This window comes from Ruditapes philippinarum, unplaced genomic scaffold, assembly GCF_026571515.1.
Source record: "Ruditapes philippinarum isolate M1 unplaced genomic scaffold, ASM2657151v2 ctg1030_1_1_1_1, whole genome shotgun sequence".
NCBI lineage: Eukaryota > Metazoa > Mollusca > Bivalvia > Venerida > Veneridae > Ruditapes > Ruditapes philippinarum.
In genome coordinates, this window is record NW_026864618.1 from 167,076 (window position 1) to 191,989 (window position 24,914).

The window sequence follows — 24,914 nt, forward strand, 5'->3', positions numbered from 1 at the left end:
TCAATTCTGAGAGCATTCTTATAGAATAATGCACGGTTTTGAGTTCAAATGCGTAGGAATATAAACACGAAGGCCGATAGGCCTGAGTGATTTATTACAAAGCATTTTAACGAAAAACCGTGCATTATTATATTATAATGCACGAAGAATTAAAATCTATTTCCATTCTAACACGACAAGAAAAAATATAGTTGGACAATATATTTGGTGGTTAAATTTGTCCCCCAGGGTTTCCAAAAGAAACGCTCTTTAAAGGTTATTCCAGTGGGTTGAAAAAAATGTCGTCTACCGTTTGAAGAAACATTTTGAAAATAATGAATTTTGAAAAAGTTGATAAAATTTGTGTGTGTCTATTTTATTTCATTTTGTATTTTTCAAGCGAAATACAGGGTATTTATAGTGAAATAAATGTGAAATATAATAGGTTTGCGAAATTAATATAGCGTTCTAGTTTTGACTGTTTTTGCACGCGCTGACTGTTTGGCGCTACATTGTAACGTGACGTAACAATTTAAACGTCTTTACAGCGTCAATGACTATATTATAGATATGGTGTTCGGAATTGATTTTCTTACTTTGACAATTTTCTATCATTCTAGATAGTTTTCAGAACAAAATTAAACAAAAAGTTGTTTGTTTATAATTTATCCAAAAAAAAAATATAGAGGGAGGAAACGAAATCCGCGAGTGTATTGTTGTGAAATTTATCACGCTTCCGGCCTTCTTTGTTTATATAAGAGAAATCTCAGATAGTGTTAGAATGTGAAATATATCACGCTTACGGCCTTCTTTGTTTATAAAAGAGCAATCTCAGATAGTGTTAGAATGTTAGATAAAAGACAAAGAGGATAACAAGCTTAACATACAAAAAATAATTAAAAAGATATTGCATGCACAGTCTTATTGACGAAAAAATAAGAAGAAGTTTTTAAAAAAGCTAAAAGAGGATGAAAAGCAACATTAAACAGAAAACTCGATCACATACGCATACATGTAGCACATTTTGCTTAACAGCTTGTGCCATCTGGATCATTCTCCAAAACTCTTTCTTATTTTCAACCTTGCGGATAGTATTAGAGAAGGAATATTTTCTTTTTAAAATGTGTGCCATGTATAAAATTAGAATAATTGAAAAGTACATGTATTGTTAGAGCTCTATGCTGAAGTTTTTCAAGCTTGTCGGTGTATGTTTCAGGGCAAAAATGCCTGACCAAGGGATAACTAAATAAAATATTTATAAATAACAAATAAAGACTCTGAATTAAAAAAAAATAATCCTTATTCTCAATAGCACATTTACTTAGTAATTGATTTGCAGCTTTTTTACACAATCTGGTGACATGTTAATTGTATTAAGTAAAATTAGTTTCACACAATCTTCACAATATATTATTACATTATCAATTTAAAATTGTTTTAAGTGTCCATTTGTAATTTTCTTGTGAGCTTTGGCATGGAACTTGTCAGACTTAGCTTGCATTCTATTTATGTTGAACCAGTTAATAAGTATTTTTCTTTCATTTATAAAATATATTTCAGTACTGTCATCTTGGTTTGAATTGGAGAAGGCTAAAGTATTTTCGAAGTCATCTACGTGATTGAAAAGGGTGGACTTATCTATAAAGTAAAATACCATTCATAAAAATGTTAAAGATCAAATGCACAAGAATAGAGACTTAGGGCTAAGCCTGATTGGGTTTCTGTGCAGTACTCTGACAAGGATGATAATACTAATTTTTACCTTTTTAGATTCAACAATCATGTGTCTTCTAACTTTTAAACTTGGGTCGTTTTGGGGTTGCGTTCATTGAACGCCACCTTTCCTTGATGACCTTGTTTATCACATTTTACGATATTTGAATAAAGAAATATGACAAAGAAATTATATATAACAACCTAACAATTATCTTTTTACGTTAATTTTGACAAATTTATAGAATCATATAGATAAATACGCACCTGACAAAAGTACTGATTCGAGAGATAATTCCGGCCCATAGATAATCCCGACACTTGAACAATTCAATTATTTCAATTTTATTTTCAATAAACATGCACATGATCACTTTTTTTTTAGAAAATATGATGATAATAAAAGGATTTAGGATTGTCTTGAAATTTTTTTTAAATGGCTGAAATATCACTAAAGAAATGATTAAACATATACAGTGTATGACATTGCATTGTTGATGTGGAAAAATAATTTTGTAGATATTCGCAAATTGCTTTGTATAGAAATATTTAATGTATGTGCGTCCCATAATATTGAAAAATATATTGTTTTTCATCTTGGAATGTTTTTGAGACGAAGTTTACTTTCATTTACGATTTATTCTTTGTCTTCACATTCAAATACATTGACATATACATTTGATAATTTCGCTGCGAAATTATCAAAATATTATTTCACTGTCCACCGATAAGCATGTAATGTAAAGATACCTCAATTTTAACATGAAACGTAGAATAAAAGCGAACACCTTTATCCCGAAAAACATAAAGTATCATTATATGCATAATTGTAATGTCATACAACAGACTTTCTCAAATAAAATAGAGAAAACGGAATCCTTAAGAAAAACGCTAAAAAACGACAAAATTGGAAATTTTGCAAGCTCAGTTTGATTGCGCCTGTTAATGGAAAGTGTAAGTTAGCGTCTACGCCCCCTAGCACCCTCTTAAGCAGAATTCCATATTTTAACATAAAAATGATCTTACACGTATATATATCTTTTTTCCGATACATTAAAAGCTTATTTTTCTACTTTGTCTTCTTATTGTGCTAATGATGGCTGGTATTGAATTCCATTGGCTTTGATTATTGTTCTTGAACACGGAACCCCCAACTTCCAGACGCCCTTATGCCATAAAGGGAAATACATGTACAACGTAAAATATCGGCAAAATTTAGCTTAAGATAAATAAAGGTTACCCAATCCTTGTAAATTGGAGTCTGGACCCCTGCTGAGCTTCCTGCATATTCTAGTTTTGGTCGAACAAGGGGTCTTATATGCCATGGCCTTAAGTGATTCTGAGTTTATATCATGACGTGATGAACTGAGGGCTTAGCTTGCTTTTTTGGTTGACCTGTTTATGTTTTCGTTCCTTGAAAAATGATTTGATATATCAACGTACAAGAATAAGTCATGTATAAGCACGACACCGGTGGACTTCAGAGGTAACCATGCAGTATGTACATGTATTTATTCAAAGGATGGCATGAAGAAAATTTACATAAGGTTACATTTGTTTTGGAATAGTTATAAGTAAATTTAAAAGTATTGTGATAGTTGTTAATTTCATTAAAAAATAATAAAAGCTCTTCACTGTGGTCCAAAATGAGAAGAAATTGCAGCCATTTGAAGGTTTTTTTCACATGCAATTAAAAAGTCCATTTCAAATTTTCCCATGAATAAAGAAGCATAAGATGGTGTCATTTTAGTGCCGATAGCTGTTCCTAAGTTTTGTTTATAAGTATTATCACCAAACTGGAATTTGTTATTTGTGAGCACTATTTCAATAAGATGTAAAATGTCTGCAACTGAATGTGGTTATTAAGCACGAATCTTAATTATAATATAAATCCGTGGATTAAGGTAGTATTCACATGCTTTGATTCCATCAGTATGGGATATATTACTATACAAAAATGACAAATCCATTGTTACCAAAAATGATTCTGTAGAATTTGAAATATTTGTAATGTTTTATAGTTTTCTAATGAAATATGAAGTACCCTTAACATATTCATATAACTGAAAAATACCATTGTCAATTTACGAACTCAGTACCAGTCTTTATGCTCTTGCAGGATGACCACAGTAAATTTCATTATTTTTGCTGCATGTCAATTCCGAATATTGATTTAATCTAAATAAGAATATATTTTGTTTTCTTTCCAAAACTTGCTCTTTAAGAAAAAAAACTTAATATCTTTCTCCTTGTGTTGGCTTTATTTGTTGACCAATACAATATAGGTATTAGGCAAGAAATTAAATATCATTTCTATATTCATGGCTGAACGACGATTCAAAGCATTTTTGAATAATACTTGATAAATACTCATAAAAATTTGGTGTGTTTATACCTTAAGTAATACCCATTCTACGCACGTGTCTATAGCTCATGTCAAATTCTCAACCGTGTCAATAGACAGGAGTTGAGCGAGACAGGGTATTAAACTTGGAGGTTTATTCTGTTGTATTTTTTCTACTGGTTTTAGATTTAAACAACGGAAATTTTTATAAGTAAGTATATTTATTTACCACTTTTGTTAATTTTGACTCATTCCAATGTGCTTTTATTTAGGCAGTGTCACATGCAACTAATATCAATTCGGATATTCAAAAAATTCGTCTGCACAATTTGTTTGGATACGTTGCACATATCTTGCGTTTGTGTAAAAACAGCTTAGTGTTAGACATGACCACATGCTTTTTGTTGTTGAATTTTCGTAGTCGATACAGACTGTTAAATAATTATTCAAAAGTATGGAATTTTTCAAATGTTTGTAGATTATTAATTGACAGAAAAATATCAACAATACATCAATATTGTCTCTATCGATATCATCTCTATTGATGACAGCTCTACTGGTTTCCTAGCTGTTTCCGGCCTCTAGCAGTTTTCCGGGCCTTTATCATTTTCATCCAGAACAGGTGATTTTTACCAGGAGGTCATCTATTACAGATCTATGTTACTTCAGCAATCAGAGAGACAGAAAGTTGTTTTCTATGTAACACAGCAGTTAAAATAGATTTATATGTTTTTAATTTTTTCCTGTTGTTAAACTGTTAAAGTAACCCTAGAGAACTTGCGACATTTAATAATATGCAACACCTGGGGAATTCTAGTTTTAATGCCCAAGCGCAATAACTGATGCCCTATTCCACGTTACAATATATTTGCAGACGACAAAGGTCTATTTCTTTGATAAAATCATCTTAACAGTTCTTACTGGTACTGAATTATATTAAAGATCAAAAAAGGTCTGGAAAACTACTAGGAAATTTTGAATAAAAGTGAGAAAAGGTGTTATAATTATATTCAAGCCTATATTCCAATTAAAAAGTAAAGTAAAAGAGCAACATTGAAAACTTGGTTATGCTGGACAGGTACCTATTAACTTTGTTCTATCAAAGTTTTATATTCGTCCGTAGACAGTTTTTTATTTTTATTTCATTTGTTAGTACAAGTCTTCCTAATAAATAGAAATCCCACACATTAGTCAAAGTTAAAGTTTTTGTTTGCTGATGTACAATACAAATTTTGCATGTCAGTAAATTCTTCTTCATTGACTAGAGCTTCTAACCATATGAAATTAGACGAGTATTACTTTGTTGAATTTTTCTTTCCCCAAAATATTTGAGTGTTTTAAATGTTAAATATAATATGGGGCTTTGTTGCAGTCTCAATTGTTTTCAGTTTTTACCGTTTTCTGACTTATCATGCCATATTTAAACCCTTCAAAAATCCACAGGTTGTTTTGGAAAAGAAAAAAAAACACAACCAAAATACCAAACACTGGTGCCTTAACTGAGTAATCACACTAGGTTATGTTTTTGTAAGTTAAAAGAGAATTTCAGCTGTGTTGGCATTAAATCCCAGGATATCTGAATTAGATACTCTACTCCCATCCCATGCTTCTTCTTACTAAAATAATATCCTTCCTAACTGTTGCAACACTACCCTTTGATTGAACAAACTTGGTTTGAAACAAGCATTCTTATGATATTGGACAACAAGGATTGCATGTGCTCATTAGAATATAATAAAATTTAATGAGATTAACACTTCTTCAGTGTAAAACTGTATAAAATTTGCTTAAATCATTTTAGTTCACGAAACAAATTAGATTGCTGAGTTAAAATTAGAATGAAAGCTTTAAGTTACCCCTTTATAGTTTTAGATGAAACTTGGGAGTTTCCAGTTTTCTACTTGCATGTTATGATGTACTCTCTTTATATCCCTCCCTTGAATAATAATATTACTGGAAACAGTTTGTCCATTGATCCAGTTGATAGGCTTTGCTTGTTTGGGGTATTGGAAGTACCAACTTGAAACTTCATTGTTAGATAGATCTGGTTGAGGCTAAGTATCATAACTCCTTTACATGAGATTGAAGTTACTGCCCTTTATAATAGTCTTCAAACTATTTTTGTCTGGAGCTTAACTTTCAAGCTGATATTTACAAAAATTTAAAAAAAAATGCTTTATTTTCTATATATAAAAGACCTATAATTTTCTATTTTTTTCTCTCTCTTTTTTTTGAGATCCATTTATCACGAAGTGGGACAGAGAGACACATGGTCGTTTTTTAAAAAGATAACAGAATTGTTTGTTTTGACATAAAATGTACCGTTTAATCTGTTTCTAAATTATTTTTTTTCCCACCATGATGCATTTTTCTCGTCCATGGGCCCTGCCACTATTCCCCTGAAAAGTGAGGTGGAAAACAACACTGAAGAAGTTCATCTTTTAGATAATGTTATTGACCATAATAAATTCTTGCCTGGTTTCCCAGGTAAGTGACTTAGGGCCCTTACAGCTCTCTTGTTTATACAAATGAAGACACTAAATATAACAGAAGTGATTTTAGAAGCTAAGGGGAAGGGAAAATATAAATTGAATGTTAAAGTGATGTAAATTATTATAAAATTGTTATAGGAAGTTTAAAGGAAATTCTGCTTTTGCAATTAAATATTATTTCCACTTTATTATTAAGTGTTATTTTTCGAACTTGAACTTGGTATACTGATATATGTTAAGATTTTTTAAGAGAAAGGTATTCCTGTTATAATCAATTTTTTTTCCTTGTTATATATGATTTAACAAGATCAGATAAATAGGCAGGTTGTTATCCAAAGGTCAAGGTCGCACTTAAAGGTATAAATATAAAACAGTCCATTTTCTATGCCAGCTCCATGATGTTTAAACTGCTGAAAAGATTTTAAAATAACACATCATAAATGATGACCATAATGACACTATGTGCAGAGGCCGAGAGTGCAACCAGGGTCTTTCAAATAGAAAATTGAAAGACCCTGGTGCAACAAACAGGCCACTACCCTCAAATTCTAGATCAAATTTAAAGGTCAAATGTTTAAAAGTCAACATTAAGTGTCTGCTTTATAACTTACCAATTATTCAGTATTGTAATGTTTTAGTGCAAATGATCACCACCTTGACATGATGTGCAGAATATAACAAGGTTGCTTAATCAAAGTCCAACTTACAAGTCAGATGTTAGGAAGTCCACATATCATGTCAGCTCCATAACTAATTGACTATTGTGAAGGTTTTAAAATTACTTGGCAGAATTAACAACCACCTTATCAAGATGTGCAGTGTGCAACATGTTGCTACCCACAAGGTCAAGGTCACACAATGAGGATGACGATGTTTTAGACAGAGAACCCAATTGAAAATAGTATATTATTTTCCCAATCCACAGGGAAAATTTCCAAATTTAAAGTTACAAAATAAAAATATTGAATTACAAATTCTAAAATCTTTGAAAATAAGGGCTAAACTTCACTGTTATGGTGCTTAAATGTTTGAAGATGCCATCCTAGACATTGATTCTTTAATCACTCCAATTAAGTCATGCGTTTTTTTCCCAATTTTTAACAAAACAGCACTGAAATTCCCAATTCCATGGGTATGGGTCATATTCCTGGAAAAAAAACCTGCATTTTGACAAGATGTGTATTGTGCATCAACTGGATTGCTACACCCAAGGCCAAGGTCACACATACAGGTCAAATGCAAAATGTCCACATTTCATGTTCTGTAAAAGTGGCTGACTATTTTAAAATTTCAAAGTACCTTTTTTATTGCCATCATGACAAAATATGCACAGTGCATACCCCCAAAAGGTCAAGGTCACACATAGAGCCCTACAAAATAATAACTACCATGACATGATATATTTAGATTGAGCACAGCACAACTGCCAGGTCTTAATCCCAAGGTCAATGTATGCCAAAATATTAATAAATCCACATTTATATCTGCAATAGCAGGGGATATAGCTGTATTTGATTCTGCCTTGTTATAATTATATAGCATGAAATACGATGAACTAAATTGTTAAAAAAAAGTTTGCTGTTGAATATACTTTTTTGTATAATTTACGTACAACAAAAATTATAAGAAACTTAAGTAACAAAATGACATGTTCTTAAATTTAGTAAAGACTGAAAGGGAGTTATTGTTGTCGCATCATGTTCCACATCATACCTACAAGTGTAAAGTCATTATACGTTGTATAGTGTTACATAGAACACGTCAGAGGCATGAAATTTATTGTAAAACTATCGGGATCAAATCAAAGCATCTCTAGACCTCAGATTTAGTGATTTTGAATTTGACAGAAGCTACTTTATAAGGGTTTTTGAATTTATATTATGTAATTATTTGAGCATTTTGTTCTAGAATTTCACTGATTTTTTGGAAATATATTTTTTGAGACCATGTTATTTTGCAGGCAATAAATAGTAGATTTGAACCTTTTTTTCTTAAAAATTATATGTACATGTATTTTAAAGGCTGTTCCCGTGGGTTGGAAAAAAACTGTCGTTAAATCTACCTTGTGTAGAAACATTTTGAGGAAAACGAATTTTGAAAACGTTGTTAAAACTTTGTTTATTTCTTTTATTTCACTTTATAATTTTTCAAACGAAATACAAATTATTAAAAGTGAAATAAGTGTAAAACTTAACTCGTTTGCGACATTAAAATAGCATACTTGACTTGATTTTTTTGCATGTGCTGTTTGGCGCTACATTGTGACGTCACGTAAACAACACTTTAAACGTCTGTACAGCGTTAACGACTGAATTAAAGGTATTGGTGTCCGGATTCATTTTCTTAGTTAGACCATTTTCTTTCATTCTAGATAGTTTTCACAACAAAATTCGACAAAAATTTTTTTTTTATTTATCAGATTTTCAAACAAAATGGCGCCCTCAATGTGAAAATACACAGGAAGATAATAAGAACGGCGAGTGCATTGTTGTAGAATAATGCACGCTTCGGGCCTTCTTTGTTTATATAGAAAAATTTTCGATAGTGTTAGAATTCTACTTTTAATAATCACTATGCCATCTAAACTGACGTATCACTGTTTATCAATTTAACATCATGAATTTTAAGTTAAGTCAGGCATATAGAAATTTCTATTGTAAATGTACTTTTGAGTAAATTATAGGAGATATGTTTTGTGGTAAAGTTAAGATAGGATATTATATAGGGTGCCTAATTGAAAAACATTCTGAATTGTGTTAGAACAAATACTGAACCTATTATTAAATTGAGTATTATTTGTTCAGTGAGCATGACAAGTTCTTTAACCCTTTTACCTGATGATTTTTTGTAATGGATTTGCATGAGTTTGAAAGTTAAAGGGTTTCCAATAATAATGTGTTAATACAAAAATTGAATAACAGAAAAGAACCAGGATAGACTGCTCAGTTAAATCTGATATGAGCCGTGCCATGACAAAACCAACATAATGGGTTTGTGACCAGCATGGATCCAGACCAGCCTGCGCATCCGCGCAGTCTGATCAGGATCCATGCTGTTCGCTTACAAACTCCATAACAAGTAGAGAAAGAGCATGTTTTAAGGGTTAAAAGTTTAAACAAGGTTCTTTGAACAAAAGTTTATGCATTATTGTTTTCATTTCATTAATCTGTATGCTGTTATATGAAAAAGTTAGAAAAGTATTAAATTAAAAAAAGCAAAAGAAGGTATGAAGGAAAACCTTGCAGAAATTCAATTAATTTTTCTTGAATTTATAAACTTCATTGTAAATACCCATTGATAAATTGAAATGACTGATGTTAGAATAACTGTTTAAAAACATGGTCCAGTAATGAAAATGTTTAAATTTGTTTATATATTGACTTAAGTGATAACATAGATCGTGGTTATCCTGTATTTGGCCGTAATGCATTGCGTCAATACCTGGCATAAATAGAATAAACTTTAAATAGACTGATACTGTATAATAACTTTGTCACGTCACGATAGGATAAAACTTGGCGCGAAATACATATTGTCACATCTTACTTAGTCATGCGTTAGCTCAATACAGACTAAGTATAGTATTTGGCAATGTTGGTTTACCGGTTGTGGATTATGAACACCACGCTGTTTATAAACACAGTGTGAAAAACCAGGAAGAGGTTTTGTGGTTAAATATAGAAATTTTAGAAAGAAAAGGTAATACCTGTAGTATACCTGTAGTAAGTGGAATATAAGTGAATCACTATCATATGCCTAGGAACCTTTAGGATTAATACTAGTAAGTTTAAACTTGAACATTAAAGATTTATTAATTTGGAAAGTTAAATGTGGTAGGTTGAGAAATTAATTATTTTGTTTTATTATTTTGAATTGATGTATAAATCTACAAGTACTTTTGGTCTAGTTGAAAAAGTAGATAATTAGGAAATTTCTCTATAAAAAGTTCTTGATAAGATATTTTTATAATTGAAATATGATATTTAAATTTCTGATGGGAAAATATTTGAAATTTATCTAAAACATGTTTTTATTTAACATCTGAAATCTTGTAGAAACACACAGTTGATAAATTATCTATAATACATACTGTACATATTTGTGGTTTCCTATATGTGGTGAAAAGTGAATATTTTTACAAAATTATTTTAGAAGGTTTTCTCACTCAAGAAATTATACAGTTGTTTAGTAATTAAATTTTAAAGTAAATATATATTAAAGATGTTAGACATTTTTGAAAAAGTACGAAGTTCACTAAAATTTCAAATTACAGTTTACACAAATTTTTTACTTACTGAATACTAGTGTCCATAATATCATGATTACTTTATTTATTTTACATTGAAGTATAATTTTGATAAACACAGAAACCTGTCAATAGTATAATTTTGATAAACACAGAAACCTGTCAATAAGGGGCAGTCTTGGGATGCTGTAGAAAGGCCTTTGTAGACATGTTATCTCTTAAGACAAGTTACTTGTTTGACCAATTATCAAATATTTAACAAAAAGATCAAAAGGTCGAGATTAATTAACAACATTTGGTGAAAGATTGTCTGTTTGTGGTCTTAATCTAGAGGTGGCCTTTGACACAAGTTTCACATATTGTTGATATTTGTTTTAAGATATATCTGACTTGTGAAGATCGCCTTTGTTATAAAGATAAAATATGATATAGATACGGAGATAAACATTGGTATGTTCGGTCACGTAGGGTCAAGATTTCAGCACGATTTATTGAATTGTGTCACATGATGTTTTAATGACACATGAGAATTGTTGTACCAGTAATTCAACTTGTAAACAAATAAAGTTTCACGGATATTGAGCAAATTGAATATACTGATTTTTTTTCACTGTCATAATTATATTTATGGTCAAGGTCAGGATATTGAAACTTGTTTGCCAGGAGTAAAAAAATTGTGTCTATTAATATTAATGTAGTAAAGATTATACTAGCTGTTAAATGAGAACATTGATTATCATTTTGTTGTTTTGTATTTTAATGTTGTTATATTTTTTATTTGAGTTTTCTAGTTTACTTTTGTTTCTTTTATCAAATATTTTTATTTGATTCTTCTTAGTAATTACATGCATCCATCATACACCCCTTTCTTTTAATAATGGCATTTTATCTCAATAGGATAATTTTAAATATCTCGTCTTGACCGTCAGCTTGTGTCCAGCGATAGGGATTTAAGTGACTGACGACCATGTTTTTTGCACAAAAAAGTCTCTCTATGTTTATTTATAAGTGTTATTTATGCAATTATTGGAGAAATTAGCGTTAATCATCTTTAAAAATGTGAGACATGAAGAAACACTTACCGTACACATGTATATAATATGTCATAGTCTGTTTTATATATATATTGATTTACAACAATTGTTCTATTATTTACATTACAGATCTGTAAAGCTGGCTGAAACATTTGTGATCAATGATGGGGAAAATAGTGTATAGAGGATTATCACCAAATATGCATTGATGTAAATAAACTGGAATTAACATTTATAATAAAGCACAGGACTTTGGGATTATTGAAATAATAATTAACAATGGCGATGACGAAAGTGAAAAACCTGCAGTTATGGTGTAAGAAGATGGCTGATGGGTACAGGGATGTGGAGGTTCGAGACATGGCAGCATCGTGGAAGAGTGGACTGGCGTTTTGCGCTATCATTCATCGGTTTCGACCAGATCTGATGTAAGTACAACAGGGTTTATAACCTGTGACAGTGTATATTTAGGCTGACAGCTGTGGCTGCAGTAGGATTTATTTTGTTGTAATCTACATGTAAAGCAAAAATTGTCATAGCTTATTTTGTGCTATATTAGTCTCATTATTTATGAAATGAACGTGGGTATGGGGGATTCAAAACAAGTGTTTTTTGGTTTTTTTAATTTTATGACTTCAACAGTGAGAAACACTCGAGGAATGTAATTGTATTCATTTATGCAATCTCAGCAAAATTAATTGATATACATTTATTTATAGTCACAACCAGAAACTTTTATAGGTGACCCACTGTGTAAGATGGCTAGTAATTTATTTTGTTTAGAGGGTAGTTACAACTGATAAAGAAAATACCCTATTTCAGAAGGAAAACTGGTTCTTTAATGTGTAAAGTGTAATTTAGCACCATCACACATGACCAGTGCTGTCTGAAAAACTGTTAGTAATTTAAACCTAATTTTAGTTGGGATAATTTTAGAGGGATCAAAATCTTGATCCCTGGGCCATCCTTAAGAAAATGTTTGTTTGCAGTAACCCGACCCAGAATTTTCAAGGTGGGTAGGTAGGTCGATTTTTTTTTTTTTTTATTGAACTGTACTCCCAAATAAACATGGAATTTCAAAATGCTGGACAATATATGCTTTGTTAATCTGGTAACAATTAATAAATTGATAACTGAATTCTAATTTAATAAGACCTACATTTTATTTCTTACATTAACCTTTAAAAGAAAGAAAACAAAGCACAAGGCATAATTTTCTGATTCAAAATTTTTTTTTCTTTATCCAGACCATGAAAAAAAATTTTGAGTAGGGGCAAATTTTGTGAGTCGGTCGCATTACTGCAAACAAACATTTTTTTAAGGATGGCCCTGGTTTTGTAGACTGACAGTAGTGCCACTGAACCTGACTGTGCCTGCTGTCCAGTTTTAAACCTTAGCATTTGTATCAATATTTTATCAACAGTAACAGATTAAAAGAATAATATGTCATTTAAAATACAGACTCAGTCTATGTAAAATTTAAGGAACATTATAACAAAAACAAGAAAAAAAATGAGTGAAAACAATAGCTCTTAATTCTTGGGATTTATTGTTTTTCTTGTACATTTAATAGCTGTCTGCAATGTAATAGCAGGTAATAATTATTCCTCTGATGAATTAATCAGTAATTCAGTCTACAAAGAGAATGACTATTGAAGACAACCAATTAGGGCATTATGGAACTCTACTTAAAATTATGTCTTTAACACACAACACATTCATAACTTAATTACTACAGAGAAACAGTTATAACACATTTTAATGGATACCACAATATATTCCATAGCTTTAACCTTTAGCCTACCGGCAAAAACTGAATATTTAAGTAACCCATGCCATCAAATCATGGTCTGTACTATTGAGTCAGTACATATTTAAGAATTTTCCCCAAAAATAATGAATTGTTTTGTTCCTGTTGAAAGATTTATAAGACATTTATTATGTTAAAAGTAAAAGTGCTTAGTCAGCAATAACTTCCGTCCTTGCCACCAGTTCCGACCAAGCCCTATACTGCTGGCTATCATTATGATATGAAAAATCCCTTTATAATGGACAAGTATGAAATTTGAAGCAAGTTTTACAATTGTTATAGTTTTCATATAGACAGAAAGAAAACTCAATAGAACTTATATAAACTTTGAATACGGTAATTAGAATATGTCAGTGATAATGGACACTTTCAAAATTCAAAGCAAGTTTTACAAATTTGATTAGGAAGTTTGCTATTGTTTTCATAAAGACAAAAGGAAAACTATTCATATAAATATCGAATTAATTGAGTCGCGTCAGGACAAAACCAACATAGTGCGTTTGCGACCAGTATGGATCCAGACCAGCCTGCGCATCCGCGCAGTCTGATCAGGATCCATGCTGTAGTGTTCACTTACCAACTTGTGTTCGCTTACCAACTCTATTACAAGTAGGGAAACTGATAGCGAAGAGCATGGATCCTGATCAGACTGCACGGATGCGCAGGCTGGTCTGGATCCATGCTGGTCGCAAACACTATGTTGGTTTTGTCATGACACGGCTCAATTTATACTTTGAATAACCTTAGAATATGATAAATGTTTCTATAATATGATAAAAGAAACATTTAAGTGATAAAAAATTAGCAGTGACATCTATCTTGGTTGCATTCTGCCTATTATGCCTAGTTGAAAACCCCAGCAAATGTCATCAAGAAAATCTAGGTTAATGAAAAGCTTGTTGTACAAGCAAATTGATTTATTTTTCATGGCCTTATGTCATTAATTATGAAGACACATATATGATGCATTGATTAGGACTTTTATTACAGACTTAGGTGCAACAGTCTGTTAAGGTATACAGGCTAAACTACTCAACATGGTAATTTTGTTTACAATAAATATACCTGTATTATCACAATATTTACTTTGGTATCAGTTCAAAATTTGTGTTAGCTCAGTTGAAGATTGTATTGACATTTTGTTTTAAGCAATGTTTGTTGCTAGTTATATAACAGGGGGCTTTCCTTATTTACTTGTACTGTATACACCCATTTAAATGCTCCTCCCCAAAATACACACACCCTCAACTTTTTCCGCTTTACAAGGAAATCTTACCTTTTAGATTATTTGATAGACAGTTTAATTAAATTAAATCCATAGCACATGCCACTTTTAATCAAGGAGTTTGATTGGTTAACACACTTTAATTTAGTCTTATCAGGTTTGCCAACATCAGTTGGCAGTTTATGCTACATGGTACATTGTAATGTCACTCTGATATGTAATTAAAATTTGACCTTGAAACAGACTGCTTAAGATAACTGTATGTGCTGGAGATTGTTTGGACATAACTTCCAACAAAGCTCATTTGCCCCTACCTTGGACTTTTGAATGGGGGTATATTGTTCTGAAACTATAACCAGAAAAGTCACATGCCCCTTTTATTTTGTGAAGTACTTGTTGGAAAGGGAAGATATTTGCCTTGCAAAGTTCATGAATGCTATTGTTTAGTTTTATTGTCATAAGGAAATTAGTGAAATGATTTATGATTCAAAGTTTATTTTATTTGCTTAATTTCAAAGATAAAATTGATTTATTTAGGAAGTGGTACTGGAAATGATATTTGTGTAGTGAATTACCCTCCAATGTAAAGCATATTTTAGTGTACATTATAATACAACAAATGGCAGCAAAATAATGGTAGCAACTGGTGCGGTTAAACCTAAGATGTAAACAAAAGCTGCAGAAATGCAGGTCATTGGTATGATGAGTACAATAAAGTACCGAACCTGTCATCAAAACACTGTCACCACCATCTTTCCAATTTTCCCGTCTTTATTGATTGTCTCATATTTTCAGTTTGTTTTGATTGGTTTTAGCTGGGCATATCAACTTGTTACAATGTACTTTACTCAAATACAACTATTATCTACAAGTTACATATTTTTACAAAGGTGTGAAAAAAACCATATTGTACTGAAAGTTTAAAAACAATAATGAAATGCTTGTATATTTTGATGTAAATATGTTACTGTGAGATCATATATTATGATATATTTACCATAGGAAGGATGTTGTAACAGTGACTGATCATGAATAAAAACCTTATTGTTTGTAACAGAGGCAGGACTGCTTACTTAATTCATTGTCTATATGAACTTAATGTATGTCATGTTCTATGTTTTGTTACTTGTTTCTTTGTTTTATTATTTTATTTTTAAGGCCTACCCCAGTTTCCATGTACAATGTAGGTGGTTTGCAAAGTTTAGTTTTCATTAATTTTAGGAAAAAATTTAGGTGTGGTTTTGCTAAGTCACCATCCATTGTTATCATATACACATACATATTGTTGGTTTTATCATTAATTTTTTTCTTAACTTCATGGAAGTCAGAACCATGGTTCTACAAAAGGAGTCCACTCATGTCCAAGGGAATGTTGAAGAACATGTATGGCAGTTATGGGGCTATGTAGGTGCGACTATCTGTTTACAAAGTTACAAGGAAACAAAAATAAAGATAAAAAGATAAAATTCTTCATTTATTTTGTAAGTAAGACTGGCACAATTTTAACTTGGTAATTGTTCACCCATCCCACATCTATAGGGGTTTAGCATTTTTTTGGTGGGTATACTCAGGTTGTGGGGGGGGGGGGGGGGGTTGGGATGGGATGGGAATCAGGGGAGGGGAAATAGCCATGAATTGTCTATTGTATTATATTTTTTGTGGATTATGGTTTGTTAATGTATCATGGTTGTTGGTTTAATCAGTCTCCAGTTTTAAGATGATCACAGTTTTGTATTAAGCAGGAAACTGGAATGCATCAGGATTTTTAGCAGATCACATAATTTGGATGGATCAGGGCTTTAGTTGGATTGGGGATTTATTATTATTGATATCATGGAAACTTAAGAGTAAGTTAGTAACGCATGTCATTAATAACATTATGTTGGCTTTGACATGGAAGTTAGATAAACATGTACATGGCCATGATAGATTATTGAGTTAGGAATGAAAAGTGAGAATAAAAAAGATGAGTATGAACTGTAAAGTCATGTGAAGGCTGAGTTTTTCATGGGAATTTTATATCAAGACGTATTTCAAGGTCTTATTTCACTGGTATTATTATATAAAAAGTTGCAGTGCCATTAAAGTTATTCCTTTATGTAAAATTTCAATTTAAAATGATATTGACCTTATTTAAATTCAAAATATAAAAAAAACCTGTACAGCTCAGTAGGTTTATTATCAACCTTATTTGATATTGCAATTACTATTAATATAATAAGGTTGGAAAATAATTATGTCATTTAAATTTAAATTCACTTTAAAGAAGATCGTATGAAATATTTAAAGAATTTCAGTAGGTGTCATTTTTCTATTAAACTTTTAGCTTTCAATGTTATTATTATGTGAATGAATGGTTGAAAAATTAATATGATAATATACAATCATGTTCTCAAAGAGTTAGTTTTCATTCATAGATTTGACATTGAGAAAAGCTTTCATGCAGGAAGAAATGCATGAATTCATGTAATTTAAAGGATTTATAGCACCAATATAGGTTTATTAAGGTGTTGTGTTACTCAAGTACCCCTAAATTCAATGCTCGTAAAATCATTAAATTGTTCAAGTGGACAAAGGGGTACCTAAATAAGCTGAAATTTTAACAAAATTGTCAATATGAACAATGGCTATAATCTAATTTTATCTCTGTTTCGATGCACATATAGACAAACATCTTTAGCAAGACAATTGTTTGTCAACAGTGACCCTCGTAAGATTATCTACGCTCAATTTGCACATTGTTTTGACCTTTGTTTACGGGATACCCACTTATCATTCCATTGAACTACAAAGAATGGTGGATGAATAAACAATTAAAGAATTACTCATCATGTTTTTAGGTCTTTGTCAATTTATTGACGGTCATGAATGATTTAGAAATATTTCGACACAAGATAAAGTTACTGATTTTTGTTGTGGTTTTGAAACATTTGTGTGTAGTCTAGGATGTGAAATTTAACAAAACATTGCTAAAATGTATTTACTATAAATATAGAAAACTGTCGAGTTTGTAATTGGTCTATATTGGTACATAAATAACTTATGTTTCACATATGGAAACCTAGTCTTTCCTTATTTAAATCTTTCTATCTTATTGTTCATATCAGAACAACTTTTTAAGTTTTTAAGGCTTGATTTAATTTGATAAGATTGTCAGATATGTTTAAAATATATTATGTTATACCTAGTACGTTTTTAGTGTAATAAAACAATATTTTTTACTTGGGGTCTCTGGCCTAGTGATCAGGTAGCCATGGTACTTTAGAATCCAATTATTCCTTTCCCTTAAACAACCCACCAACCCCAAACTCTCCCCCTTCGCATAGTGCAGTTACAAAATTTTGCATGTTAGGGATAGGGAGTTTTAATCACACAGAGACTATAAAGGTTATAACGGCAGCATTCCAGTTTTACTGGTGAATAAAGACCTCAGGTGCCCCTCTTTGCATTATTTAAGACAAAAGGGGACAGCAGAGTTTAACCACCAAACATCCTGTTTGCTAGCTCCTTGGCACATGACTTCAAACCCGACAAGTGAAGAAATTCATCACATGTAGCAAAAAAAGTTATGTTGAAAAATGATGCTTGAAGTATCTAAAAAATTTCTAGGGGAAAACCCCATGTTAGAATAATCAGATAAATTTTGCAATATGCTGAGAGTTAAAAAATTTTCAAGTTTGTTCAAACAGAGTGGTGACATGACTTTTGTTAAATCTCAAATAAAAAGGAAAAATGTTTGCATTTTGTTACTTGTAAGAAATATTTGGCATAGTTTCTTATCCGCTAGCAAAAACATGATAAAATTGATGAACTTAAAGGATACAAGATGTTTATTTCCTGTTTGTTTCATTTCGTATCAGATGTAATACACTTTTAAAAGTTTAGATAGCCTTATCTAATGAAAACAATTAAAATATTTAATTAAGTTTAACCTAGTTTTTAACCAACTCTTTGGTTATATTGATTGGGTATTTTAGTTTTCTGACTTGTAACACATATACAGTTAAACCTGTAAATAAATTCCATCTGATGGAGGGACTGAGCATGGCCTTTACAGACAAGTGGTCTTTATTTGGAGGTTACAATGTTTTATTTAATCAAGGAAGGGTTGTTGAAGAGTAGTCATTATATACAGGGTAATACTTTTAGAGGTGGACTAAAGCACATGTAAGTCTAGTAGACTTTAGTTTCCTTTTAATTTGAACTGTCCTTTGACTTGCATAAAGGTTGATTTCTTGCTTTCACTGGTTTGGGTTTTAAACCCTGCCATGCTCAATAGTCAATATCTAAAATGGACTTGTCCATATTTGAATCTGAACAAAACCATTTATCATTTTAAGGAAAATTTTAGAATATGTACTGACTACATAGTTAAAAGTAAAGACACCATGATCAGATGGCACTGACATGCCAGTTTGTTCTGCTTATCATTGTCCTTGATGTATTGCATGGAAAGGGACATGAAGTTGCAAAGAAAAGAGCCCTATATAATTTGTTGAAAAGGAAATAAGAAAAGAAGTGGTTGTCAAACAGATATATCTATCAGAGCATTTCAAATTAAGTCTAAAAAATAATTAAGTTTATTTATTCATGATACATATATAATTTATATGAAATTCAGCACTGAATGATAGTAATATATACATGTATTAAATTCTAGTAGTGTGGTTGTACAATGTTAGTAATATAGTTTCATTTACATGTTTTACAATAACAGCTGTTCAAACTAAATGTATAAAATCAATTCCTCTAATATCATTACCTGTATCCTGTTTAATTATTTCCATTTACATACATAGTGTATAAATATGTAGCTTCCTAAAGGCATCCTGTTTCATAAGTCAATTGAAACATAAAAAATATTAGATTTCCTGTCAGAGCTAGAATTTCTAGATTTTGAAAATACATATGTAAATTTTACAAAATTTATCTTGTGAGGGAGACTGTGAGGCTGATATGAAATCGGCTTTGTAAAAAAGTGTCTGCCTCTCTTAATCAAGGGTTCCAGGTGGGCTTGAGCCTTTCTAGCATCTTGATCATGTTACATGACTGTAACAGGCTGATGAGATTTGAAAATGTTAATGGCTGTGTTTGCAGTTTTCTGATTAAAATTCAATAATACTTAAGAAATTATTAAAGCAACATATTAAAAATTATGTCAGGTTTTCAAGTTTGTTTCCTTAAATCTGTCATGAGTCAAATACATTGTCTTAATACATTGTTTCAATCTGTCATTCTTCTTGATAGTCATTGTATGGAAAAGTAGGATGAAAATTTGCAGAAATCTATACTTGTGCTTTAACACAGTACTCTTGTAATACATTAATAATAATGTTAGGAATATGCTGGCTGATAAATGGCAGAGAATTTATGTCACAAACATGGGCTTAAAGTCAAATGAACATCTGAGTAACTAAACATTCTAGTATTAATTTTTCTCATTTTACCTTTTCAGTGACTACGACTCGCTGTCTAAAGAGAATGTGTTTGAAAATAATGATCTTGTAAGTATGAAAATTACTTATATATTTGTTCTAGTAAAATGAAGGGGTTTAATGCATCTTGTTTCAAACTCAAAATCCATTCCTGGAACCAACCAGTACTAAGCAATGAGTGTACAGTCTCTTGCTCAGTGAAACAACAGCTTGCACAAGACAGGGCAATCCTTAGATTACTGGTCCAACTTGTTTACCAATTTGCCATGTTGCCTCAGCAGATATAGCTTGCAAGTTCCTATATTTGACCTTGAACAAAGTCTGTGTGATCAGATATCCCTTACATACCAAAAAATATAAATGAGCCGCGTCACGACAAAACCAACATAGTGCGTTTGTGACCCTTTTACAAGTAGAGAAAATAATAGCGAACAGCATGGATCCTGATCAGACTGCGGGGATGTGCAGGCTCAGGTCTGGATCCATGCTGGTAGCAAGCACACTATGTTGGTTTTGTCATGACGCGGCTCAAAAAGGAAAATTACAACGCTGCAACAATGAACCACATGTTTTCACTCCATTATTAGACACATGATAAATTTCAAGTGGCTTTTTAATTACAGTCATGACTTCACTAATTACTTACAACTTCAAGTTTTGAATATTATATTTTATATAGATTATAGTCACTTGAATAATCTTCAGAGTTTTAATTGTAAGAACATTTAATTTTTTCTTATCATTTAAGGCTTTTGAAGTAGCAGAAAAGCAACTGAGTATCCCAGCATTCCTGGAGGCAGCAGATATGGTAGCTATAAGAGTTCCAGACAGACTGAGTGTTGTTACATATGTGTCCCAGTACTATAACTACTTCCATGACAAACCACAGTGTATGTATAACTTCCCAACTTTTACATTTTGAATTTGCTTCTTTAATTGTTTGTCAATGTGTTTTATACAGCATTAGCTTGTGTAGAATTTAAGCCTACTTACGGTAGTGGATTTCTGTTATGAAAATTTTGGCAAGACTTTAACAGGTCTCATCCAAGCGGGAAATTTTAGGGATAAGTGAGTTCTCTGCAAAAAGTATGGATAAGGGAGACAATCCTATACGATTGTTGCCTGCTCATCTTACAAGTTTATATTAGTGAAATTCTGTTGACACAATAACACTGTTGATTTCTGACTTCCATAAGTAAGGTTGGAAAGTCTTTGTATTGACCTTTATAGCATTAGTGTGATTTTTGTCCTGTTTGTATAATTCTTATTTTTTTCACCATGAACATTATAGTGGGTGGACCTGGAGTGAATAAATTCAACAAATCTGCCAAGACAAAAGACAATGTAACTCAACCAGTGAACAAATCTCTTACTCCTGCAAAAACTAACCAGGTAAATACAAGTGTTTTTTGTTGTAAAACTTGTATATTTTTTAAAAGTTTTTCCCTTTTACCATATGCAAAATTTCTAACTTTATATATGTTCAATGATACAGGTAAAATTTAAAAAAGATTTCTATATTCTGTCAGAAAAAATTCTGTGTTCTGTCAGAAAGAATTTTCAGGATTGGTTGAAATACTAAAATGATTTATGGTGAACTAAATGTTAAAGAGCATAATTGTATGTAATGAGAAGTGAATTTTCATGATTGTGTGATAACATTTTATGGGTTATTGAAAGTAAATGTGAGATCTGGGATAATTTGTTTACATGTAGTATATTGAAATGTCCGACAGTGTCTGTCTCCATTATGTCCCCTTGCCATTTCATTTGTACTTAAGAGACTAGTATATGAAGTATACGAAATTCTGAAGAGAAAAGATCCCTTATGATCAATTAAAACACAAGTAGATATGTGATAACAACAAACTGCAGTTCAATTGAGTCTGTTAATCTGTTTATGGGAGATTATACCTTCTTATTAAATTTAAAAGCTTAATGAATAATTATGTTTTTAATATGTAAGTAAGTTTTTTGGCAAATAAAGATAATTCTATTTTTCTTTAATTTCTTAACATTTGTTATTTATTTGTTTACAGCAAAAGATTGAGAAACAGGAGTCTATTGGAGACAAGTGTACAATTTGTCATGAAAGAGTTTATCTTCTAGAACGACATATAGAAAACTCAAAACTGTACCATAGATCTTGTTTTAGAAAGAGCGAACTTTCGCCCACCAGCAAAGTGTTCAAAAGACAGCCAAACACTCTGTTTGGTGAAGATAAAAATGACTTGATAAGTACAAAGCATAGAAAAATTGATTCAGATACTGTAAAAAAAGAGTGTAAGGATGACGGTTTAGATTTTTGGCAAAGACGAGCTCAGCAAAAAGCTAAAGAGAATGAAAGGAAGAAAGGTGCTGATACTCCTGTAGTCAAATTAGAATCTAAATCAGAAGCTAAAGTAAATACACAAACAGTAAACAATGATGATCCTATATGGAAACGGGGCTTGGAGAAGAAAGATCAAATGTTTGCTAGTGGTGATGAAAAATCAAAAGATGAGCCAAAGATTAAAACAGGTTTAGCAGATAGGTTTAAAGAATTAGATCAAAGAAATTTAAAAGGTTTAAATAGTACAGAAACTAAAAAAAATGTTGAAATAGTTAAAGAAAGAGATAAAAAGGACATTGGTGATACTAAGAAAAAATTTGAGAAAACTGTAGACAACAAAAATACAGAAAACAAAGTAGTTACTCCAGTTGCTAAGCCAAGACAAAATGTGTTAAGTAGATATGAGCAAATGGAAACAGATACAAATGAATCTCAAGTACCTAAGCCAGTTCCCAGATTTCAGAAAAAAGATGAAACTGTTTCTCCCAAGGCAGCGCCAAGAAAAATTGAACATAAGATCAAATCTCCAACAACACCTAGAAAGAATGAATTAACAAGACCTAAAACTCCTCCAAATGTACATAAGTCTGAATTTAGTTTAAATCTTACTAAAGTTAAAGGTAACTTAAGTAGTACTCATAAAGATAATTCCCCAGCTTCACCTCCACCTTTGCCTGGGTCTTCTCCACCAAGAATGCCAACTTCTCAACCACCTAAACTGCCATCTTCAAACAAATCTTCGGATTCTCCTGTTACATCGCCAAGATTAGTCAATAAACACAACAAAATGACTACAGATAAAGACATTGACAAGAAACCAGTGTTAAGGTCAAATATACCTCCTTCTAAACCACCTAGGATTATGGTTGAAGAAACTACCAGAAGTCCCAGTCCTGCCCGTAAAGATAAATCTTCAAAATTGACTGATAATGAAAGAAGTGTAAGTTCAATGGATACAAGTGAAATGCATGAAGCTCCAAAAGCTCATATTAAAGGCCCCAAGACTGAGTTTACAGCTGCTGTTGTTATTCCTAATAGGCCTCAAAATGAGGAAAAGAACAGAGAAGTGTTTGGCGGTCTACTAAAAAGTTTGGCAGGTGTAAGGCACAAGTATGATCACGATGAGGACAATAAAGGTAAACCAAATGGTGCTATTTCTGATAAAGAAAACAAAAGTAACGTGAAAATAAATGGTGCTAAACATGAAGAGGAAGTTGGTTTAAGACATAAGGTAGATAAAGTCAAAGAGTCTGAGAAAAAGGACTTCAGTAAAAGTAAGATACCTCCTAGACCAAAGTCTTCTTTTGTTTCTCAGAGTTCAAATTTATTTGATTCAGATGGGAAAAAAGAATCCAATGTTAAAGTTGATATTACCAAGAAAACCACAACTAAGACTACAGTGGTGACTTACCATAAAGACGATAAATCAAAAAGTGAAGAAACTAAGACAACTGTTACTAAAGAAGAAGATGATGTACCTGAGTGGAAAAGGGCATTAGAACAAAGAAAAAAGGAAAGAGCAAGGCCTAAATCTGTTGATATTCTTAGTGAAAAGTCTGATATTGGAAATGTGCCTTTGTGGAAAATTGAGGCAGATAAAAGAAAAGAGGCTAGAAAAGGTGGTTATATAGATCCAGAAAAAGTAAAAATTGATGATAAAAATACAAATAGAAACAATGCATCTCGTGCATTATCCCCTGTAGGGATGAAAAATAAAGACATATCAGATAAATATGTTGCACCTAGTGCTGATTATAAAATAGAATTACCTCAAAGACACAAGATAGAATATAAAGGTGAAAATGTTAATGAAAATCAAAAACCTAGTGAAGTTTCAAAAAAGAGGATAACTGTTGATCATAAGTTCAAGTTTGATGAAATTGAAGTAACACCAGCACCAAAGAAGCCACCAAGACCAGCTACTCAACCACATAGTCCAAAAGTTCCAACTAGTCCAGGGCCTGCAAGACCTCCACCTCCCAAAACTGAAGGGGTAAGGCTTTCTTTAGTTTTCAATATGTGTAATGTTCAATATTTTCAATAGTGAATGAATGAAGTTGATTAATTTTTTTTTTCCAAAGAAACTTCAAAGGTTAAGGCTTGTTTGTAAAATAAAGTTTGCCTAGTTGAAGGCTTATTATTTTGTATATTTAGATGGAATAACCCAATGTTCCTTCGCAAAGGAAATGTGATAAAGCAGATTCAGACATAAGTCATGACGCAAGAATGGTTTCAGATTGCCAAAACCTTGCATAATAATGTACCTCATTATTGGTTCACACACTGGACTTTAATCTTTGAAAT

General features: G+C 31.5%; 1 protein-coding gene across 9 annotated transcripts in view; it reads left to right on the forward strand.

The window, feature by feature from the left end:
* Positions 1 to 4,111: 4,111 nt before the first annotated feature.
* Positions 4,112 to 24,914, forward strand: part of LOC132726276 (MICAL-like protein 2) — a 37,520-nt gene continuing 16,717 nt past the window's right edge. For 4 of the 9 annotated variants that reach the window (XR_009625171.1, XM_060711580.1, XM_060711576.1 and 1 more), the window contains exons 1-6: positions 10,025 to 10,309; positions 11,938 to 12,236; positions 20,299 to 20,347; positions 21,027 to 21,168; positions 21,570 to 21,670; positions 22,318 to 24,603. Coding sequence is in view for 8 of the 9 variants with exons in the window: in XM_060711580.1 (XP_060567563.1) it covers positions 12,088 to 12,236; positions 20,299 to 20,347; positions 21,027 to 21,168; positions 21,570 to 21,670; positions 22,318 to 24,603 (2,727 nt within the window). In the remaining variant the exon portion in view is untranslated. Of the gene's footprint in view, positions 4,248 to 10,023; positions 10,362 to 11,937; positions 12,237 to 20,298; positions 20,348 to 21,026; positions 21,169 to 21,569; positions 21,671 to 22,317; positions 24,604 to 24,914 lie in introns of those variants that run through there. The other 5 variants (XM_060711577.1, XM_060711581.1, XM_060711578.1 and 2 more) reach the window with 5 other exon arrangements.